At 42.4% G+C, this 21,544-nt stretch overlaps 1 protein-coding gene across 4 annotated transcripts in view; it reads left to right on the top strand.

The window, feature by feature from the left end:
• LOC309361958 (vascular endothelial growth factor receptor kdr-like) overlaps positions 1-21,544 on the top strand; it is a 191,683-nt gene that overhangs the window by 160,612 nt on the left and 9,527 nt on the right. For all 4 annotated transcript variants that reach the window (XM_081897319.1, XM_081897322.1, XM_081897320.1 and 1 more), the window contains 5 exons: positions 1,328-1,427; positions 4,220-4,325; positions 9,420-9,544; positions 10,951-11,029; positions 18,371-18,471. In XM_081897319.1, the coding sequence (XP_081753445.1) occupies positions 1,328-1,427; positions 4,220-4,325; positions 9,420-9,544; positions 10,951-11,029; positions 18,371-18,471 (511 nt within the window). The remainder of the gene's footprint in view (positions 1-1,327; positions 1,428-4,219; positions 4,326-9,419; positions 9,545-10,950; positions 11,030-18,370; positions 18,472-21,544) is intronic.

Genomic DNA, 21,544 nt, shown 5'->3' with positions numbered 1-21,544 from the left:
GTGGTGGGTTCTTTTGCTCTTTTGTCCTGTAGATGCTTATAGTCAAATAGTAACTTAAGGCACCTGAGGCTAAGCAGGTCAAGGTCTGGTCAGCACCTGGATGGAGGACACAAACTAAGAACCACATTTAGGCTTCCTTGAGTTCCAAAGCTGAAGAAAGGCAGGATGTAAATGTAATAAAATGTACATATGCAAGAATGAATGAATGAATGAAGAGGAAGAAGGCCTGGTTTCCCTTCGTTTTCTGCCTTCAGGCTGTCTCAAGCCAGCAGTTTTATGGGCATCCTGTAAAAAACAAAACAAAAACAAAAAGGGAGATAAAACCTGAAGCATAGTTGAAGAGAGTCATGTTTTTCCCAACACTTGCAATTCTGAAGTGAAATATACTTCCTCGCCCCCACCCTGCTCTGTGGAAATCAAGGTCTATTAGAGAGCTGCTCAGCTCCATTGCACACTTACTTTCTTTGCCCTGACAGTTGTATTAGTCAGGGTGATTTATTTGTGTTCTTTTCGGTTTCCTTGTCATATTAGTTCAGCTGTCATTACTGGAGGCAAGGCTCCTGCAGGGTCTTCAAAAGAGAACAAGGTGCAAGCAGCGGGCTGAGGTGGCTTGTCTCTCTAGACATTTTCTATCCAGTACATTTCACATTTCTTTTTATCCCATCAGCTGTTCATGAAACAAGAGCTTGAGCCTATCTTGCCTTAAACTTTTACTCTTGACCGAGTCTTTTAAGGAGCTGAAGTCGCACAATAGTTTTGCTTGATCGCTGCAAGGGGATGTCTGCATTGACTTCGCATCTATGCATAACTAAGAGGAACTGAATCACCTGCAGGCAACCATCTCGTGACATTTCTTTACCTAGTCCCAGGCCATAGATTTTCAGGGAAAATCCATCTGGACAATGGGATACTGGCCGGTCCCACTTATGAGCCCATCCTTTCTATACATAATAGTATGTAGGTCACATATCCCCTTACCTTATCTCCTTTTTCTGCAGTTCAGTGCTACCACATTTGGTGATGGCAACCAGCTTAGACAGCTTAAAAATAATTTGTCTATCAATAATTCTGAGCCATAATGATAAGTGGAGATTTCCATTTCAGGGTGCTTCCAGATGACCAGTTTATTGAGCTTTCTTCATTATCTGTTCCTAAGGAGATTGGTCCATGTTGGCTATTTAGTTAGCATCCATTCTGATTTCTTTGTAGGGATGCTAGATGGTGTTGCATCAAGGAAGGGTTATCCTACTTGCAGGAGATGCAGGCCCTGCTTAAGGCATCTGGCAGAACATTAACTGTCTCTCTGTGTCTGTGTTTGTGTCTACAGGAGCGACACCATATCCAGGTGTGCAGATTGATGAGGACTTCTGTCGACGCCTTAAGGAAGGGACAAGGATGAGATCACCAGAATATTCAACTCCAGAAATGTAATTTCATCTCGCATGTCTTTCTTTCTTTTCTTTTTTTCTTTTTAAATGCTTTATTGTGTTTTTTTATTTTAAAAAGTACAAAACAAAACAATACACAACAAAATGATCAACACTCAATACAAAAAAAAAGATTGAGTTCACACGTCACAAATTCCAACATGACTTCCAATCCCCCCATTATGATTCACATGTCTTCCCTGGTCAATCTTGTGTACTGATACATTGACCCTGTAGGAGATGAAATGCCTGAATCATATCTATCAATTAATTTTGCTAATGGACAGCATTATGTATTAATGTGCTTCAGCATATGTGCCTCTTTGTTCCTCTTCCTTTTGGAATGTTTAGTGTGCCTGCCTTACCCTCTCCCTTCTTCTTCAAGTACTGTGTGGGTTTTTGCCTTGCAGAGCTGCTGGCTGGGTAATGTACTCTGAACAGCTGTTTCACCCAACAGCTAGTCCAAAAGCAGCGGTTAGGAAATTATATCTATTCTTTACCATTCGGGGGGAGGGAGTTCCTCCCTTAGAAGTTCTAAAAACAAGTGGGATGCAAGTTGCTTTTAAATGGACAAGTGGGATTTTTTTTCATTAAAAACATTTATGTGGACACAGTTATACCGTGTAAAAGTACTGTAATTTACTATGAAATTGGGAATATGTGTTCATCCATTCATACAAATGACCTTAGGACCAATTCATACAAGCATTTGGCTTTTAAGAGTGATAAAAAGGGAAGAATGTAGTAACCAGTCTTCTCTCATAAATACCAAGATGTCAGCTTACCTTTCAGTGGTTCAGCTTTCTAGAATGTGGGCAGTCATGACTAGGGTTGGGTGATAACAGCTTTTCAACATTGTGATGTATCACCAGCTAAACATAGCCATGTTGAAAAGGAGCATCATTCAGCCCCAGCCCTTCAAGGCAGTGGGGTGAAACTGCCTCAGTTCCCTCCAGCGATAGCGCCCAGCACAGGGACGAAGGAGGCAGCCAATGAAAGAGGGTGGCAGGCAAGCCCCACCAGTGATATACCACCTGGTGAAGGCCTTCAGACCGGTCCAGGACAATGTATTGATACATCACCCAGGCCTAATCGTGATCCTAACCCACACTGCATCATTTTAAAGAGGTTAACATGGGAAGCTACCTTACACCATGTGAGCCTATTGGTTCATCAAACTCAGTATTGTCTACAGTGACTGGCAGAAGCTATCCAGGATTTCAAGCAGGAGTCTTTCCCAGCCCTACCTGGGATGACAGAGGTTGAACCTGGTATCTTCTACATGCAAAGTGTATGCCTTATTACCAAACTTCCTTTTTGAAGATGTGGGTGACATTTGCTCACAGGGACCTTTTCTGTTCTCCAGCTATTCTCAAAGATTATAGACAGAGGCTCTGAGATTATATCTGCATGCTCCATTAGTACCTTGAGTGAAGCTCATCAGGCCCTGGAGATCTAAATTCATTTAAAGTAGCTAGGTATTCCCTTACCACTTCCTATCTTCGGCTGCAGCTCCCTCCTTGCATCATTAATTTTGTTATCATCAGGTTGGGAACTGCTTTTCTGGAAGTGACAAAAGAGGCAAAGGAGGTGCTGAGCTGCTCTGGCTTCTCTCTGTCCCCCAATAGCATTTCTCCCTCTTCTCCATCCAAAGGACCTACTACTCGCTTATTCTTCCTCTCTCTTCAAACATAGCCAAAGAGACCTTTTATATATATTTTTAACCTCTCTTGCAAGCCTGAGTTCATTCTGCACTTTAGCCTGCCTGAACTTCTGCCTGCAAGTGCGGGCTACTCATGTATACGCTTCCTTTCGTGCTTTTCCATTTATCCATTCCCTAGACATTCCCTTCTTAAATCTCCACTCATCCGTGAGCTCCTTATGCAATTGTACTGGTTTCTTTAGATGCCTCCCACTTTTTCTTTCTTGGAATTGTCTGCTTTTGTGTCTTCAGTATTTCACCTTTAAGAAATTAGCATCCATCTTGGACTTCTTTCTCCTTAAGTATTTCTGATCATGGTATCTCACCCAGTAGTAACTTCAGCTTTTTGAAATCGACCTTCTTATAGTCCATAGTACGTGTCTGACTACACTCAGCTTTCCCTTGCCACTGTATAATGAAACCCAGAAGGACATGATCACTTCCTCCCAAGATTCCCTGTACTTCTACTTGTTGATCTGTTCCTCCCTGTTGGTGAGGACCAGACCCAAGATAGATTTCCCCTTTGTTGCTTCTTCCACCTTCTAGAAAATGAAATTGTCATTGAAGCAGTTGAGGAATTTGTTGGACTTTACATTTTTGGCAGAGTTTGAGTTCCAACAGATAAATAAATCTTTATTGCAGTCCATAGACCCATAGAACAATTTCAGAACAAAATACATTTAAGACAGCCAATCACAAAAGAGAGAGAAACCGAGGCCGTCATTTTGTTACGTCTCAAGCTTGGTGATCTTTGTTTCTTTTAACTTCTGGAAGAAACTTTGCCACGGCCAATGTAATATCATTGGACCTGTCATCCAAAAGATATTTGGGTAGTAGAAGTCTCCCATTACTATTGTACCACTCCTTTCTGAATTTTTGGTAATCTGCTCTAGAAAAGCATCACCCAGATCTGCAATCTGGGGGAAGGCAGCGGAACAAAACAAAAACCAAAAACACGTGCTCGGACACAGACCTTGAAGTCGGGACAAGTCCTTATACCAACTTTCAGATGGTGACAGGAAGAGAAAAGATAACATCACAAGTGAATAAGAACTGTTGGTGTTTAAAGCTCAATTCTCTTTTCTTGTAGCTACAAGACCATGCTGGATTGCTGGCATGGAGTGCCAACAGAGAGGCCCACCTTCTCCGAACTTGTGGAACGTTTAGGAGACTTGCTCCAGGCAAATGTTCAACAGGTAAAGTTCGGGGAAATCTATCTTGTTTCAAGTTGAATCAATGTGTGCAGAGCTTGTGTGCTTTTGCTGAAATATGGGACCTTACATTAAACAAGTTTGTTAAAGGTTGCACCACAGCGGAAAATACAGAGCAAATGTTGAATGGGCACAATATATCTCATGCTCACAGATCCCGTTGTAGCCATGCATGACCAGCAAAAAAATAATCATGTCCAATCATTGAAAGCCTAATTTGCCTCCCTAGATAAACAATATGCATATTTTTTAATTAGTTTTCAGCATCCAGAAAGTGACTACCTTGTTTCTCCTTAGATGTGTAGCTTGGACACAGACATGTATCCGGTGTCCTAAACTCATCATTGCTTTCAAGGGCTTTAACATAAAAGGCTTTGTGTCCCACAAAGGCAATTACATAATTGCTTGCTTCACAATAGCTTGATCAACCTTTTATTTCTGCTTTTAGAGCAGAGCTGTTATGTAACCTTCAGTATCTTGGTTTTCAGTTCTCCCTTTTCACTTGGCGAAACAAATCAGTGAAGCTCAGTTGATGGAGACCTAGTTTGCCATGTGGGGGTGGGGAGTACAATTTGTGTATTCCAAACATAGCCAAGGAGAACAAGAAAGAAAAGATGATGTTAAGGAACAAGAAGAATAAAAGTAGGTGAAGGGGGGGTGGCAGAATTGAAAAGGGTCTTCGTGGGGTGATGCAGTGGTTAGAGGACCAAACTAGGACTTGGGGGACCAGGGTTCAAATCCCCGCTGAGTCATTGCTATTGCTATTATTTATTAAATTTGCATACCACCCTTCGTCCAAAGAACACAGAAAGGTTCACAACATAAAAATACAAAATGAGAACACAAAATACATAATCAAACAGAAACTGAAACTGAATAGAGATCCTGGGCCTGTTGCTGCTTCTCAGCCTAGCCTACCTCACAGGGTTGTTGTGGGGATTAAATGAGGGGGAGAACTATGTGCCCCACCTTGAGCTCCTTAGAAGAAAATGTAGCAACAATGATGTGCAGATATCCTGAGACACGTCTTCTGGGAAGCTCATCTAACACAGCCTGCACCATCCTGGTGCCCTCCAGATGCTTTTGACCATAACTCCCATCAGCCTTGTGCCCTGGCTTGGGCTGATGAGAGCTGTTGTCAAAAACCATTCAGGGACAGCTAGTTGGCAAAGCCTGGTCTAGCTCCTTTATTTTGACCCCCTTGGAGGATATGGGTATGGCTATGTAAAGAACACTCAGCGAAACTAGCACATTGAAAAGGGGCATAAGAGATGATGATATAGTGGACTAGGTATCTTTGCTGTGTTTCTGTATTTTAGTAGTTACTATGTTAGTTCTTTTAGATTTATATAATGTTGTTTGGGAGGATGTTATCTAATTCTTCTGTGCTGCTTTACAACGTGAACTTTTCAAAATATATTTTGTATTTTTGATGATTTTTTTTTAGAATGCTGTAAACTGCTTTGAGCCATTTTCAAAGTACAATCATATCTCGGGATAAATACACTTCAGGTTGAGCGCTTTCAAGTTGCACTCCACTGTGACCCGGAGTGCATTACTTCCGGGTTTTGCTGCATGCGCAGACGGTCAAAATGACGTCACGCACATGCGCGGAAGCGGCGAAACGTGCAGATTTGCTGTCGCGTCTTGCGTTCTGTTCAGGATGTGAACGGGGCTCCAGAACGGATCCTGTTCGCATCCCGAGGTACCACTGTATGTGACAATGTATAAATTATCTAAATAAATAGATATATAAGTGATCCAGATTTCACAATAAAACATACCATAATAGAATTGCAGAATTATCAAATATCTCAGGGCAGGGTTTATGTGTGTTTTTTTGGAAAAATATTTTATTTATTTGGAAAATATTTTTACTTGTATCATCATTGCACTTAGCAGAAATTTAACTACCGTTTCTGTAATTAACTTATTTGTATCAGAAAGAAGATAAACATTTCAATCAGTCTTCCAAGATTCAACGATTATAAGATCTTTGCTAATATCATGGCCGGTAGACTTAAGAAACTCTTGAAGGAGTATATACATAGAGACCAAGTGGGATTTTTACCGAACAGACACCTGAGAGAAAATGTCCGCCACATTCTAAATATCATTGAGTACCTAGATATGAGAATAGATATCCCTGCAGCATTGATCTTTATAGATGCCGAAAAGGCATTTGACAATGTCTCATGGGAATTCTTATCACAATGTTTGGAAAAGGCAGGTATTGAAGGCCCTTATATGAAAGGGATCAGGGCAATATATACAGAACAACAGGCAAGGTTGATTATAAACGACAATTTGACTAGACCCTTTAAGATTGAGAAAGGTACAAGGCAGGGCTGTCCATTATCCCCCTTATTATTTATAATGGTTTTAGAAATAATTGCGAATAGAATAAGAGAGGCAGTTAATGTGAGGGGGATAAGAATTGGGAAGAAAGAATTTAAGCTTAAGGCATATGCTGATGACTTAGTCCTGTCCGTGGAGAACCCAGTAGAAAGCGCAAGCAAGGTGATAGAACTTAGTCCTGTCCGTGGAGAACCCAGTAGAAAGCGCAAGCAAGGTGATAGAACTTCTAGAGGACTTTGGCAGACTATCAGGTTTTAAATTAAACAGGAAAAAAACAAAAAGTCTAGTAAAAAACATGACTGAACAGGATAAAACCGAACTAGAAGAAAAGACTGGTATTAAAATTGTGAATAAAGTTAAATACCTTGGAATATGGCTCTCACCAAAAAATATAAACCTGGTTGAAGATAATTATAGTAGGGTCTGGCAGGACATCAAAAAGGACATAGACACTTGGCATAGATTGAAGCTTTCATGGGCAGGGAGGATGTCTGCAATTAAGATGTGCATCCTTCCGAGATTATTATTTTTGTTCCAAAACATCCCGATTATTAAAGGCACCGCTCTTTTCAAAAATTGGCAAAAAACCCTGACCAGGTTTATCTGGCAGGGGAAAAAAGCCAGAATAAAGCTCGAATACTTAACAGATTCAAGAGACAGGTGCGGATTCGCAGTCCCAAACATCAAGCTCTATTATGAAGCAGCCTGTTTATGTTGGCTAAAGGAGTGGGCCACCCTTAGAAATACAGACCTTTTGGATTTAGAGGGATTTAATATCAGATTCGGGTGGCACGCGTACCTTTGGCAGGAAAAAGGAGAGATCCATAGAGGCTTCTCCAATCATATAATTAGAGGGCCATTATTAGAGGTTTGAAAGAGATATAGGAAACTGATCGAAAAGGGTACCCCATGGTGGCTCTCCCCAAGCGACATAATTGGAATAAAAAAAATCAACATGAATGAGGATAGATACACATATGAGGATCTTCTGGTAAAAACAGAAGAAGGATGGAAGGTGAAGCCCTATGAGGACCTGAAAGATAAAATAAAAGAATGGCTGCGCTTTTACCAGATTACTGCTTTATGGGGTGAGCATAAGAGAGCGGGGATGAGCGGAAAAAAGTCAAGGTTCCAGGTAGAAATTTTGGAAAGTCATGATAAAATTCTCTCCAAAATGTATAAACAACTACTGGAATGGGACACTAAAGAAGACCGGGTGAAGGGAATGATGCTAAAATGGGGAAAAGATCTTGGCTATACTATAGATTATAATAAATGGCAGACACTCTGGACAAAAGGTGTAAAATTTACAGTCTGTGTAGCCCTTCGTGAAAATTTAGAGAAAATGGTATACCGCTGGTACCTAACTCCGGCAAAGTTATCAAAGATGTATAAAACTGTTGATAATATATGCTGGAGATGTAAGGAGAAGGTTGGGACTTTTTTTCATACCTGGTGGACATGTGATGTAGTGAAGAAATTTTGGACACAAATTTATGATGAACTGAAAAAAAATTTGAAGTATAATTTCCCAAAAACTCCCGAGCTGTTTCTTTTAGGTATGATTGGTAAAGAAATAAAGAAAATAGATCAAACCTTTGTTCAATATGCCATGGTTGCGGCAAGAATTCAAATCGCTCAAAAATGGAAAACTCCCGATCTGCCCACGATTGAAGAGTGGCAAATAAAGCTATACCAATATATTGACTTAGCGAGACTAACAAGGAAAATAAGACCAAATAATACAGTCAAACACAAAGATGAGTGGAACAAATTTGTACTTTATTTTGAGACGATTCAAGGAATAAATAATTTATCAGTAGACGATAACTAATATCATCGATGTAGAACGTTTTAATAATACTGTAGAAGTAACATAAGAAATGGAAATCCCAAGACTGAGCCGGATGGAAGTTCTATTATTTTATTTTTTATTTTCCTTTTTTTTTCTTTTTGTTTTGGCTTTTGTTTTTTGTCTTTTTTCTCCTTTTTTTTTCTCTCTTCCTGTCCTTTTATTCTGTACCTATCTGTACTATGTACTATGTAAATTCTGTACTATGTACTATGTAAGCTGTGTATTCTTTTTGTAAATAAATAAAAAAAATTGTAAAAAAAACATAAAAAAACAACAAAGTGATCAGTGGATTGATCAACTATTTGGTGTTGTTAAAATTGCAAAACAATAAAACATGGCTTACTGTATCGTTAAGGTCTGAACCACAGGGACATAACCTGTTAATATAAGGTAACTCCTTAAATCTTCCGTCAAGGAGAACTGTGGGCATAACATTAAAATGTGCAAGAGGGTGCTCCAGTTCTGCTAATATTCGCCTTGAAAATTGTTATAGGAAATGCCAAATGACAGAGATGAGCAGATCTTTTTAGCTACTGAAAGTGAGTGTCAAATTTGTTATTTTTGTCTTCCTGATCAAGGCTTTGAGCTGGGAGACCCAAGACTAAATTTCAGCTCACTAGGTATCCTTAGATCACCTCAGAGACGAGAGGCCAGTCAAAAGCCCTAAACCCTAATCGTGCTGCTGCATTGCCAATACATTCACAGTAGTTTCATAGAAAAATGAAAGAAAGAAGCAAAACTCCAGAGGGTTTCTGGGATAGGCAACCTGCTAGAAACCAACTCAGCAGAATGTGACAGTCACTAATGTCTGAAGCCAAGTAAGAAAAATGAATCCCTTGTTTTCTTCTTGATTATGAAATATGTAGGATGGGAAAGACTACATCCCACTGAACATTACGTTGTGCCCAGATGGAGATTCCAAACCCAAAATCAGCATCCTTGAAGAGAATGTGAAGAAGGGTTTTCATCGCTGGAGTACACTGGAAGCCTAGTAAGGATTTTGTAAAATAATCATAATGATTCTTCCTTCTCTTTGGGGTTTGGGAGAAGGCTGCTGCTGTTTCTAAGCTTTTGCTAACAGGAGGGTAAAGCCAGTGGTTTGTTTGCTGTTCCGGGACGGAAACGGATTCATGTAAGAGGTCCGGGGTAGCCTGCGGAATCTCAGCAAATAGATAATACAGCATCTATATATCTTTACCAGCAAAAAGGCATCATTATCACAGGCAAGCAGAGGCAGTGGCTCCATTGCAGGAGGACATGGCTGTGAGTTAGGGGGACAGCAATGCATCTCTTGGCAACAATTGTATTTCTTCTTAAAGAAGATGGCAAGGTGCAGATGGAGAACCTTTTTCAGGCCAGAGCAAGACTAGTGAGAGGTGCAGCCAGGGGAGAATCCTAAGGGAATAGAGAATAGAGTTAGAAGACCACATTTGGCTATTAGGCCTGAGGTTCCTGACCCTGATGTAGGAGACAATAAAGCAATATGTTCAGGAATACAGTGGATGGTAGAGCCTCCCCTCTCCCCTGCTGACTTGGTTTTCTGGAGGGGTCATTTTTGCCCCTTCCATAGCAATCATGCCATTTGCTGGTTATTTCCTTCATCCTCCATAATGTATCATTCTCCTGTATTCATAGTCATGTTACCTGCATTGCCCTTTTCTGGGTTCTGTTTTTTGACACCTTAGTTTGCTTGTTTGTTAATATATTTATATTCTTTATTGAAATATAAAAAGTAATGTGTATGTAATTGTTAAGTGCACAGGATAAAATAAAACGTGAAAAAAGGAGGGAAAGCGAAAACGGGGGGGGAAGATAACAACCATATACAATACGAAACAAAAACAGAACTTATAAACATTACAAGATTGTTATTGTAGTTAACCTACATTTAACCTAATACAGCATTTATAGAAATTGATTCCAAATATCATTAAATTTGTCCATGGGAAGTCTATGTTTATAGGCAATTTTTTCATGTGTTGTGAGTTTGTACATATCTTCTATCCATTCATTGAAGGGAGCTGCATTTTAATTTTAATTTAGAGCATTACAGAAACCTGAAAAAGAGAGGGTAGGCTGTGGAGATTTTTTCTTTCTTTCTAATTTTACCTCCAAACTATTTTTTGGGCTGGTGGCTGTTATTTCCATATTCCATGCAACTGAGGCTAGATGCTAGAACAACTTTGTTGAGGCCACACAGCAACTGCACAGGTGAGTCCTAAGTTTTTGGGGACCAGCTGCAGCATTCTCCTTGTGTTGTGATTGTGTTGTGGCTCAACAAAAACGATTCAGTACACATGTGCCTGAAAGCTAAATGCAGCTGTTGTTTTCATCTTTCCACCACACAATAAAGAACTGAAAGTCCATGACTGAATCTCTCATTCTCCTTGTTTTCAGTATTAACCCCAAGAATCGGCCACTCAGTGTGAAAACATTTGATGAGGTGTCAGTGAAGAAAGAAAAAAGATTGCATGAGGTAAGCTTGGGCCAAATGCTTTCTTCCCCACAATGCAACTCTGTGCTTCCTTGCTCCTCCCAGTCTCTCTCTTGGAAAGCATCACTGAACCATCCACCAGAAGGTCAGGTAAGAAACACCTCTCTATCCCGCTGCCCACTTTTTTTGTCAGCATCCATCTGTTTCAAGAGACAATGGTGTGTGCCTCTGGAGGTAAAGTCAAACCACTGCGCTAGCAGTGATCTCCCCAGGATGCAAACCTGGAGTGATCTCCCCAGGATGCAAGCCTGAGCAGTGTGCAAGACTATCCATTGGCTACTAGCCATGATGACTGCAATCCACCTCCACTGTTGGTAGCAGTGTACCTCTGGACACCAGTTGCTAGGATTCTCAAATGGCAGGAGAGCATTACGCTCATGTCCCATTACAGGCTTCTCATAGGCATCTGGTTGGCTACTATGATGACAAAAGCTGGACTAGATGGTGTGATCCAGCAGGGCTCCTTCTTGGATTCTTAAACAAGTCTTTGCTGAAAGTACATTATTGTGGGCAGAGGTGAGCCTCTCAGTTGGTGTCATTGCCAAAAAGGCAACGTTAAAATAGAAGCCTGTTGAAATAGCATGTGATGGGGGAGAGAGACCCAACAAGCTGGCCATCCCTAAACTGAATGGCTGTTGGGTTTCTTTCACTATTTGGCACCTATAGTTATGAATACCTATCAATTTCCAAACAAGAGCTTGCATCTTTTCTCATTGGTGACATCTATCTTTTCTCATTTTGTTCAGCAAGCTGCTTCATAAAGGGAGATAGTTTTTAACTGAAACACTTTAATGGTAACATCTGTCTTTGCTTTTAGATCAAGGTGACATTTTAAAATAATAGTGCTGCTAATGAGCTCTGAATTGCTTTGGGACTCTTCCCAAGCCAAGCCCTCGCGCCAGTCCATTAGATGACTTACATGAGGATTAGTATCAGTGCAACAAGTCAAAATAATTCAGTATGCTTGATTCAAAGAGTTGCTTGGGAAGGTTCAAAGTGCAGGCTTAGGCTCTTTTCTCCCTTTGCTTGTGTTATTTTTAGTGTTCATCGAACTGGATTGTCCTTAAGAGAAAACAGTCTTGCTATCAGACTGGCTGAAATCAATAAGAAGACTCCCAAAATCATTACCAAACTCTGGATAGAAAGCAGAGTAGTTGTAGGCAAGAGTCAGATGTTATAGAGTTTGTACAGCTACCACCAGATACTGCAGCCTTACCTCTTCCCCTTCTCTTTTCCCCAGAAGCATCTAGCAATACAGAAATGTGACGTGTGACATCATTGTGTTCTGAGTTTCCTTGCACCTCTTCCCTGGAACTGGAGTGGGAACACTCAGAAGTGCAGTGATATTGCATCATACATTTGGGATTGCCATATGTTACCAGTAGTGACTGGTGTGGTGGGGGTGTTGCCCTTGTGGTAAAGGTAAAGGTAAAGGACCCCTAACAGTTAAGCCCAGTTGCGAATGACTCTGAGGTTGTGGAGCTCATCTTGCTTTACTGGCTGAGGGAGCCGATGTTTGTCCACAGACAGCTTCTGGATCATGTGGCCAGCATGACTAAGCCGCTTCTGGCGAAACCAGAGGAGCGCACGGAAACGCCGTTTCCCTTCCCACCGGAGCGGTACCTATTTATCTACTTGCACTTTGATGTGCTTTCAAACTGCTAGGTTGGCGGGAACAGGGACCGAGCAATGGGAGCTCACCCCGTCACGGGGATTCGAACCGCCAACCTTCATTGGCAAGCCCTAGGCTCTGTGGTTTAGACCACAGCACCATCCACACCCCTGCATAATTCCTAGATGAGCACAGGTTGCCTATATGATTGAAGACTTAACCACATTTACCTATTGCCCCACTCTTTCCAGCAGGTGGTGTTGGGGTTTTTGCCCTGGAGCCATGCCTGTGGAAACCTGCTCTTTAAAGCTGAATCAGAGCAAATATCAGTTCGGGTTTTCTGTAGATTGACATTAGCTCCGATTCAGCTTTAAAGAGCAGGTTTTCACAGGGAAAGCTCCCCGAGGGGGGGGCACTCAAACACAAAGCTTTTCAGTGCAGACCTGCCTAGAAAGAGTGGAGCAAAAGACAAGTGTGAATAAGACCTGAGGCTCTGGATGATGCAGGAGCAGGAGCACTGCATTGCTTCTGCTTGTCACCATCCTGCCCCAGCCCATCTAAGCAAACTGCAGTGACACTGGTCTGGGGAGAGCAGCTCTACTCCACCCTATTGGCTGCTATGTGGTTAAATTTAGAGACTGCTTCACACCATAAAGCATATAACACAAGCTCTAGTGAAATTGATTCGGCAAACTTTTAAGTGATAAAACCAGCCACACAAACTCTAGAAACAACCAAACTATTTCATCAACTATAAAAGTGATTTTACATAAATGACGGAGTTACACCCCTGGGATAGCCTTACTAAACATGTCTTTAGTAGGCACCTAAACATCATCAGGGTTGCTAATAACATTTCTTGGGAAGGTGATTGAAAGGGCTGTGGCAGGGCAGCTCTAGGCATTCTTGGATGAAACTTATTGTCCAAACCCATTTCAATCTGGTTTCAGACTTGGTTTTGACACCGAGTCAGGCTTGGTCACCCTGGTGGATGATCCCTCTCTCAGGAGAGGGACAAGGGGACTACAACCTTGCTTCTTTTGCCTGATATTTCCTCAGCTTTTGATACCTCCAACCACAACATCCTCCTGTGAGATTAGTGTTTAACAGCAGTTACAGTCCCACCTGCAGGACTGTTCATTGGCCAGTTGGTATTTATGTTATGGGGTACCATTTTGTCCCCAGTGCTATTTATCATCTATATGAAGCTTTTGAGAATGGCCATTAGGGAAGTGGAGGAAAGTGTCATCAGTATGCTGATGGCATGCAGCTCTGTATCTCCATAACATCCAAATCAGGAGTAGCCATGCAGCCTCTGGAATAGTGTCTGGCCACAGCTGGATGAGAGCCAATAAACCTGTTTTTAACATGTGAAGTGCTAAACAACTTGGGACCAGGATATCTATGGGACCACCTTGCCCACTATATTCCTGCCCAGCAACTGCACTCCTCGGATCGGGCACTTTGGAGAGTACCATATGCCCCAGAAGTGTGCTTAGCCTGTACTAGAAATTGAGCTTTTAGTGTTGCAGCTCCAGCTCTCTGGAGTCAGTTACCAGTCAAAATTAGACAGGCGACTGTTGCAGGCAAGGCAGGAGGAGTCATCTAGGTCAGTACTGTCTGTGGGGCCTGCACACGGATTGGCAGAAGCTCTCTAGCAAAGTGTCTTCCCCAGCCCCTATCTTGACTTGGTGGGTTTAAGCCTGAGACCTTCTGCATGCAAAGCAGATGCTCTACTGCTGATGTTGCATTAGCTACATCTGTGTGTCATTAGCTGAAGACTTGGGACTTTCTGAACACAAAATTGTCAGCGTGGGGGGGGGGGCAATTCAGACCATAGTATGGGGGATAGGAGGCTTGATAACTCTTCCCTTGCCGACAGTACTGGCCTAGTTGGAAGTGGCTTCCTGCATTCCTAATGTATCATAATTTAGTAACGCACCTGTTACAAATATATCTGCCTGTGCGTTGTGTGCATATAAATAGTCATTGCTCTTCATCATGTTTTTTTCATAATGAATTATTTTATAATCCACAGTGTCCTTAGAAGAGAGTAGTAGAGGAGATGCATTTATCTGTTCATAAGCTGTCATAAGAGCCTGCTGAGTCAGGCCAGGGGGGCTTTCACAGGATGCCCACAAGCGGGAACAGAGAGTAACAGCACTCTCTGCTTCTGCAGTTTCTAGCAGCTAGTATTCAGAAACATGCTGCCTCTGACAGTGGAACATAACCAGCACAGTTAGTACCCATTGATAGCCCTATCACCCATTAATTTGTTATTCCCATTTCAAAGCCATCCAAGTTGGTGTCTCATTTTCTTTCTTGGTTAGGATTGCAGTGTGTGAGTAATTTTTAATAATAATAAATAAAATTAAAAAGTGACCATCCTGATCACAGCAACTTCAGGTCTTCCAGGGCCAGAATACGTAGAAATGTGTTTTGCCGGGGTCAGTTTCTGACACTTTGTTGGATGCTGCCCTCCAGTGCTCTGCAATGCATAGAAAACCTGAACAGGAAGATCAGAGACAGACGCCTTCCTGGGCATATTTTGCAACAGAGATTGCAGGCACAGGGAGCAAAGGGGGGGTTAATGTCCCCGCTACCCTTTGTGTGGTCAAGTGTGTGTAAGGGAAACCCTACGCCCAAGGCAGAACTGTCAGTATAAAAGTCATTTGTCATTTGGCCCTCTGTACAGCCAGCAAAAAAAAATTGAGATCATTCTGATTGCCATTGCAGCCTGAACACATGTTTTTATTTCTCTCATCGCAACTGTAAAGAATATATTGAACTTGTCAAAACCATACAAGCAGTGGAAAACCATAATTATAGCCGCTGCAGTAAATAAGATACAAATTTTGATAAGGTACCCGCTAACCGATTGCCCTTCCTTGGCAAATGAAAGTAATAAGAAAAACCGTGCTGACCCCTCCTTTTCTCACAGTGGCTAAACAAGTGTTGTGGGAAGCACAAAAGAAGGATCCAGATGCAACAGCACTCTTCCCACCTGTGACTCGCAGAAACTGGTATTTAGAGGAATTCCACCTCTGAACTGTGGACGCAGAGCATCAGCCTTGTGGCTGGTAGCTGCTGATAGCCTTGTCCTGTATGAATCTGTCTAATCCTCTTTTAAAGCCATCCAAGTTGGTGCACATCACTATCTGTTAAAGAAATAGAAGCAGTTATGGCTTGTGGGGACCTCACCTAAATGGAAGTGACACTAATTAGCCTCTATCCACAGCTACCCAACTCTTTCATAACAGGCTTTAAAACCTCTGGGCTAGGTCTCCCTATTTGGCCTTCAGGATGCTCCCCTGTTCACCCCCTCTTGGCATCCCTGCTGCTGCTTTTGCTTGGTTGTAATGTGTGATAATGCTTTTTGATTGCTTGGATAGAGATAAGTGGGAGGGGGGTATAGAAAGCTTTGGTTTTTGCATGGCTGGAATGTAGCTTAAGGTAAGAATTACATCTATTGATTAGACCCAGTTTTGCCTCAGCCACTGGCACGTGGCCCCTCCAAAGGTTGTTCACAATGGAATGTGGCCCTTGGACTGGAAAAGTTTTCCCACTCCTGCTTTAAACACTAAGCCCCCCCCCCCCGAGAAATCCCTCTTGCTAAACATACCCAGGATTTAATACATGGGAAAGCCAAATGAATCAAAGAAAAGCATCTTTGCTTTTTATATAATTAGCCACCCTCACTATACCATCTGTGTACGTTAATTTTATATGGTTTTTAAAACTTGCCTCTTCCCCTCACCCCAGCATTATCTTCATAAAACTAAGAGAGGAAATAATTTACAGGCTAACTGCAGAGTGCCAGCATTATAAATGAAACGGCAGCCAGCTGTAAGCCAGGTGGCTGAGAATGGGGAGGTTAAGCCATTTCTCTGCCAAGAATATCCTTGAATTTAAAGTAGAGAGTGGGCTCTCTAATCACAGGAGTAGATCTGTCTTAAAACCAGTGGGGCACTACCATTCTGAAGAAATGCTTTCTCCGTGGAAGTATTTAAACCTAGCTTTCCTCTCATTCATAAGACCCACCTCCCATCTCAGATCAATTCATTGAATGAATGAATGAATGCATGAATACATAAGGGGTCACTGGTGGGTTCCCAGTTGAGCTGCAGTCTCACAGATGTGCCATTTATGTTGACAGGTGTCTCCATATGTCATCCTGTACACATGTGCAAAGAAATACGCATGGTTTCAGCAGCTCAGAAATGTTGTTGTGTCACAAAACTCATTACAGTCATTTATATGAACTACAAGACTATGTGGGGAAAGGGCTATGCTTTGTACGCAGAATGTCCCAAGTTCAATATGGCATCTCTAAGTAGTGCTGGTAATGCCCCCCCCCAAAAAAAACCCCAGAAATCCTGAAAAGGTGCAATTGGTCTGTGTAGACTAGGAATAGCCAACATGGTGCCTCTAGATGTTATGAACCACAACTCTCATCAGCCCCACTCACCCTCTCCAGTGGTCAAGGATGATGGGAGTTGGATTCCACATCTGGAGAGTCTTGTGTCTGATGTAATCAAGGCAGAATGATATAGGCCAATGGTACTGAATCAGTATAAAACAGCTTGCTTTGTGGTTAAGTATGCCGATCAAAAGGTCGGCGGTTCAAATCCCTGTGATGTGGTGAGCTCCCGTTGCTCGGTTCCTGCTCCTGCCAACCTAGCAGTTCGAAAGCACATCAAAGTTCAAGTAGATAAATAGGTACCGCTCCAGCGGGAAGGTAAACGGCATTTCCGTGCACTGCTCTGGTTCGCCAGAAGTGGCTTAGTCATGCCGACATGACCCGGAAACTGTACGCCAGCTCCCTTGGCCAATAAAGCGAGATGAGCGCCGCAACCCGAGTCGGCCACGACTGGACCTAATGGTCAGGGGTCCCTTTACCTTTACCTATGCTCCTTGGACAAGGGACTGACTTTTGACAGAAGCATTTAGGGCCAAACTAGAAACGTGACACAGGACACCTGTGATCAGGAGATCTCTCTCTCTCTCTCTCTCTCTCTCTCTCTCTCTCTCTCGTTTTCTCTTTTACCAATTAACATCCCCACATGGCTCCTTTGAATATGATGGGCTTGGCACCTTACGCACTGGTATTTTTCCCTTCGTGGTGCCAACTGGTGCTTGGGATGTGTTGATTTACTTTGGGGAAATGACCTGAAAGAGTCGATCCAAAACCCAAAAAAACCTTACCTACTACTTCAATCTTCACAGGAATTATGCAGATCTCCCAATTAGTTTAAAAATAAAATAAAGCAAGCAAGCTGGAAAACCTAATCATGGGAATTCTGCATTGCCTGGCTTTGCTGGCTGGGACTGATGGGAACTGTAGTCCAGACATCTGGAGGGCACCAGGTTAGAGAAGCCAGGCCTCAATATTTGGTGGTTCCCTAACCATGTGCTTAATGGACCCTCCATAAACAAGGCTTGTGAAGCCTCCTGTGGTTCTGATGGTGTCATCACTAAGGGAAGAAAAGCTGTTTGCATTACAAAAATTCTAGAGGGGTGGAACTCTGCTTGGAATGGTTCAAAAATTGAACAGCTGGTGTTGGATTCACTTCCTTCTGCTTTTTCTGCCACTGCCAGGCTGCATTTGCTATGAATCCAACCTTCCCTCGAGATTGTATTTTGAGCTTGAAGGAGCTGTACAGCCCTCAGTTAGAAGAAGCTAAAGCTTTTGTGTTTTTTTCCTTCTTTAGGAATGCGAGTCAGATAGCGGGATGGTGCTGACTTTGGATGAAATGAAAAGCCGGAAGAGATTGGAGATTCGTTCTTGGCCTTATGGAATCATGGCTCTGGCGTAAGTACCCCTGGATGAATACATATTAGTTGATACTGGCCTGGTGTGCTTATCCATGGTTTATTTGGGATAACTGTGGTTTGTTTGGATGTGCAAACTCAACCCAGCAGAGTAGCCATGGTTTTTTTTCTCCAAAAAAGTTGTGATATATAGGCATGGTTTTGTTGTTGGCTTATGAACCATGGCTTGTTTTAACTACGTTTTGGTATTATGTCCAAATCCTTACTTAACCATGGTTTGTTTGGCCACCCCACCACAGACACTCTCATGAGGCAAGAGCAGCTGGAAAACAAACCAAGCTTTGAAGAAACAAACTATGGCTTGTTACGTCATCTGTGAGCTGACTTGTGGTTTATCAAACAAACCATGCTTTAAACAAACCACACTTAGCTTTACATGCAAATGTAGCCATTGGCATCCTTTCATAAACTAATATATCTAAGAATTGGTTTGTGATGAAATACAAGTTGTATTCATTCATTCTTCATGTCTGGGGTCTTGTATAGAAAGAGGGAAAAGGGCCATATCACTGGCCCTGATCCCCATTTGTGACTTTTTAAACTTAGTATAAATGATTTACATTGCAGTCCTATACCCACTTAGCCTGGAAGTAAGCCCCATTGAACTCAGCAAGACTGGCTTTTGAGTAGATTTGAATTGGATTGGATGGTCTCTGCTATGTAATTCGGAAAGTTTTTTTGTTTTTTGTTTTTTGCTATGCACTTGGACACCTCTTACGATATAACCAAATTTGCATGGTTCTAATTTTGGTTAGATCAAGGAGCAGCTTTCATCTATGTTTGGATACAATTAGACAACAGTGTGAATCAAGATGAACCTTTCAAAACTTCCCTGATTTTAACCAAATTCTGAATGATGGTTCATGAGATCAAGGAGCATATTTTTGCTTATGTTTGGACATAATTTTGAACCAAGAAGCTGACTAAACCTGTCAAGACTGCACTGATTTTTTTGTTTCTTGAAATTTCCAAACAATGCCATATATGAGGCTGCTAGTAATCAAACAAATAAATGATTAGTAGTACAAATCTGTACATACATACCCAGAACATTATTTCAATGGTACTTACTGTTGTGCCACCTTATATTTACTTCAGCTCATCTGTACCACTTTCTCTATCTTAAGAAGATGTACAGTCCTGACCTGGGTTTCTGAGAGATATCTTTATAACTCATTGTTTCTGCTGCCACCAGAAATACCAAATATCTGACTATTTCCCACCTCTAACATAGCCAGTCAAGAGGATGTGTGTATGATACAAAAAAAGGGGTTTTGATAACACAGTGTACAAAAGCATATGGTGACAATGATTCATAGAAAACAAAATCTAGTCACAATGCTGACCCTACCTTATCAAACTAACCCTGCCACCACCCAAACACTCTTGCCTGCCCTCCCATCAGTATTCAAACTCCCTTTCAAATCTTCTGTCCAATCATTGCTCACTTCCAGCACTCAAAGCACTCTCTCTCAACCTTCCAACCTTACACCTACCTCAGTTCATCTTGTATATTCACCTACACATTTATCACATTTTAGTTTTCCTTAATTGGTGACATTGACCACACCTCATAAAAGCTCTGTCTCTAACATATCAGCACCACCATCCACACCCCATACACATCACTGCCTGTGGTAGGGCTGGTCCTGGTGTGTATAGTGGGAATGAGGAATCTCAGGTTTAGGGGCCAAATTTGGCCCTCCATACCTCTTTATCTGACCCTCAGGACTCTCCCCAGACCACACACCTAGTGGCACCCCTTCTGCCAAGGTAATGCTCCTCTTTCTGACGGGCTGGAATGTGTCTTTGAACTCTAATAATGCCTCTTTCTACGCTGGACAATAGTATGGTATGGCAGTGTGTGTAGACAGTAGCCTACAGTATGAAAGTAAAATTCACATTTGTGTCTCTGCCCACTCCTATCTCTGGCCTTGCCCATTAGCATGTGGCCCCTGGAAGGTTGCTTGGAAGGAAATGTGGCCCTTGGGCTGGAGTAAGTTCCCCATCCTTGGTGCATAAGGTTTCAGCCTCAGTTGACTAAATAACTGCACTCCTAAAGTTTATTTCATATACTTATGAGGATCATTCCATGTCCTCGAAAGCCAACACCTAGTTAAGTCCTGAGAAAAATACAGCTTTGCATCTACCCACAAACTTGGAAAAAGCAGCTCTGAATATCAGCTCTTCTCTTCTCCATGGCTTGCTGAGGCTGGCTGGGAATCAGTATGTCGCCCTTGTTAACGATATCTCTCTTCTTATCAAAAACATTTATTCTGGACCTATTACAAACAGTCCTGCTTTACTTCTACAAGCCCCACAGAAGGCTTAGTGTGTTTTCCAAACCAGGGTGGCTCTTGAGGCTCCCGTCCTCTTTCCACCCCCCGCCAAATCTGGCTGTTTATTTGACTTGCATTTGCTGAGTTGAAAAAAGGGTGGAGGCGGCGGTGGAATTGGCAATGCTTAAGTGAAGAATTTGGAGAGTTTAGGGAAGACAAATACAAAACTCTGGGACTGGGAATCCTGTTGGACAAACAATGACTGTATGCTGTGTCAGGTGTTAAGAAAAGAGAAACAACATCCAAAGAGACAGGATGAATATGAGTTGGGTGTGAGTCCTGTATCTTCCCTCCAGAGATATATCAAATGAATGGAAGGAAGATCCACTTTTCACCCTGAAAAGTGAGCTGTTTTCAGCAAGGGGTGTAGCATGGGGAAGGCCAGGGGGCCCATAGCCCTGGGTGCAGATTTTTGAAAGGGCGTAAGGGGGCGCAATCAGGCTCCCTCACTTGCCAGCCTGCACCCAGGCTGAGCCTTCAGGGCTGGGCAGCAGCAGTGCCTCCTTTCCCTTGTGGCCAGTGAAGGGGTGCCACTGGCACCGCCCACAGAGGCAAGAGGCACGGGCAGCCACTTCTGCGAATGGGGCACCACGGCCCTTAGTTCTGAGGGCAGCTTCGAGCCTCTCTCTCCTTCCCTCGCCTCACTCACCTTTGGCTCAGACCAGCTCAGTCGGGAGTGAGGGCTTCGGCTGGCACAGCCACCTCTGCTCCCTG

The sequence above is a fragment of the Podarcis melisellensis genome (assembly GCF_964234715.1).
Source record: "Podarcis melisellensis genome assembly, chromosome: Z".
In the NCBI taxonomy this organism is placed as follows: Eukaryota; Metazoa; Chordata; class Lepidosauria; order Squamata; family Lacertidae; genus Podarcis; species Podarcis melisellensis.
The sequence above is the reverse complement of the archived record's forward strand: the minus strand, read 5'-3'. Positions and strand labels throughout refer to the sequence as shown.